This window comes from Seriola lalandi, unplaced genomic scaffold (genome assembly GCF_002814215.2).
Source record: "Seriola lalandi dorsalis isolate HSWRI2012SDOR001 ecotype SW California unplaced genomic scaffold, Sedor1 jcf7180002051686, whole genome shotgun sequence".
In the NCBI taxonomy this organism is placed as follows: domain Eukaryota; kingdom Metazoa; phylum Chordata; class Actinopteri; order Carangiformes; family Carangidae; genus Seriola; species Seriola lalandi.
The window spans coordinates 1-1,018 of NW_019522239.1; the positions used below are offsets into that span (position 1 = coordinate 1).

Genomic DNA, 1,018 nt, shown 5'->3' on the forward strand with positions numbered 1-1,018 from the left:
TTTCTAGATTTAGATCCATCTAACCGGCGCAAAGTTCGTTTGTTTGGACGTGTTTTTTCAAATCGCATTTTGATTTTAGAAGTAAAACATTTATGTTTTTTTTTTCAGTGTATCACGGGAGAGAGACGCGTTATGTTCTATGAGCTGCTCACGTATTACAGACCTCACGGTAATGTGTGTTTGCGTTGTCTCGTTCCGGGAAAGGGGAGTTTTACACAATACGATTTAAGTGAAGAAGGGAAGGACAAGGAAAACATATTCTGGCTGAGGTCCGACAGATGCTCGATTGGTACGAGACTGACGGCAGGTAGCCCATACACTAATACATGAGTGCTGACGGTCTTATTGATCACTGATGATTTTCCTGTCGAAATTAGGATATTTCTAACAGTATCTACAGTATTGTACACTGCGGGTAAAGCTGATTTCACTAGAAACGAGAAGTTAGGTTCTGAGGCTGTATTTACAGCAATTTCATATCTAAAGCGAAATCTTGTTATTCGTTCCAGTTTTTTTTGTACTTTTTATTTCCTTTAGATTTGCTGCGGTTTTTAATGAGTGATTCAAAAATACTTATTTGAAACCAACTTCTTACAGTCCAGCGAAACAAGAGGAAAATGCACTGATGACTGGATCCCGTCCCAATCCCTGTCGAATAATGATCAGAGGTATGTTATTTCTCGAGAGCGCGACAGTCTCAGCGTGGTGTGAGACAGAGGTGACACAGTGTGATTTCAGATGACTTGAAACTCTTATTTGATTTGTTTCAGAAATTTTCATAGTGCGCCATCCTGTCTCTGTGTGTGTACCTGTGAACCACAAAGTGACTCTGAGTGTACGAGCTGAGGGCACAGGCATCCTCAACTACCAGTGGTTCACTGATGATGAAAAGGAGGTATGTGGATTTTGCATTTATAAAAAGCATTCTCATTCAGCATCAACATTCTCAAGCATTTTAAACGGCACTTTTTTATTGTGTTGTCTACTGTGAGAATTGTGTTTATCTGTGCCTGTACTG

The 1,018-nt window shown here is 40.0% G+C and overlaps 1 protein-coding gene across 1 annotated transcript in view; it reads left to right on the forward strand.

The window, feature by feature from the left end:
- The first annotated feature begins 220 nt into the window (after positions 1-220).
- The window catches only part of LOC111649685 (uncharacterized), a 7,208-nt gene continuing 6,410 nt past the window's right edge, over positions 221-1,018 (forward strand). Inside the window, exons 1-3 of the mRNA XM_023399402.2 lie at positions 221-307; positions 598-668; positions 771-962. Of these exons, the coding sequence (XP_023255170.2) occupies positions 279-307; positions 598-668; positions 771-962 (292 nt within the window). The 5' untranslated portion in view covers positions 221-278. The remainder of the gene's footprint in view (positions 308-597; positions 669-770; positions 963-1,018) is intronic.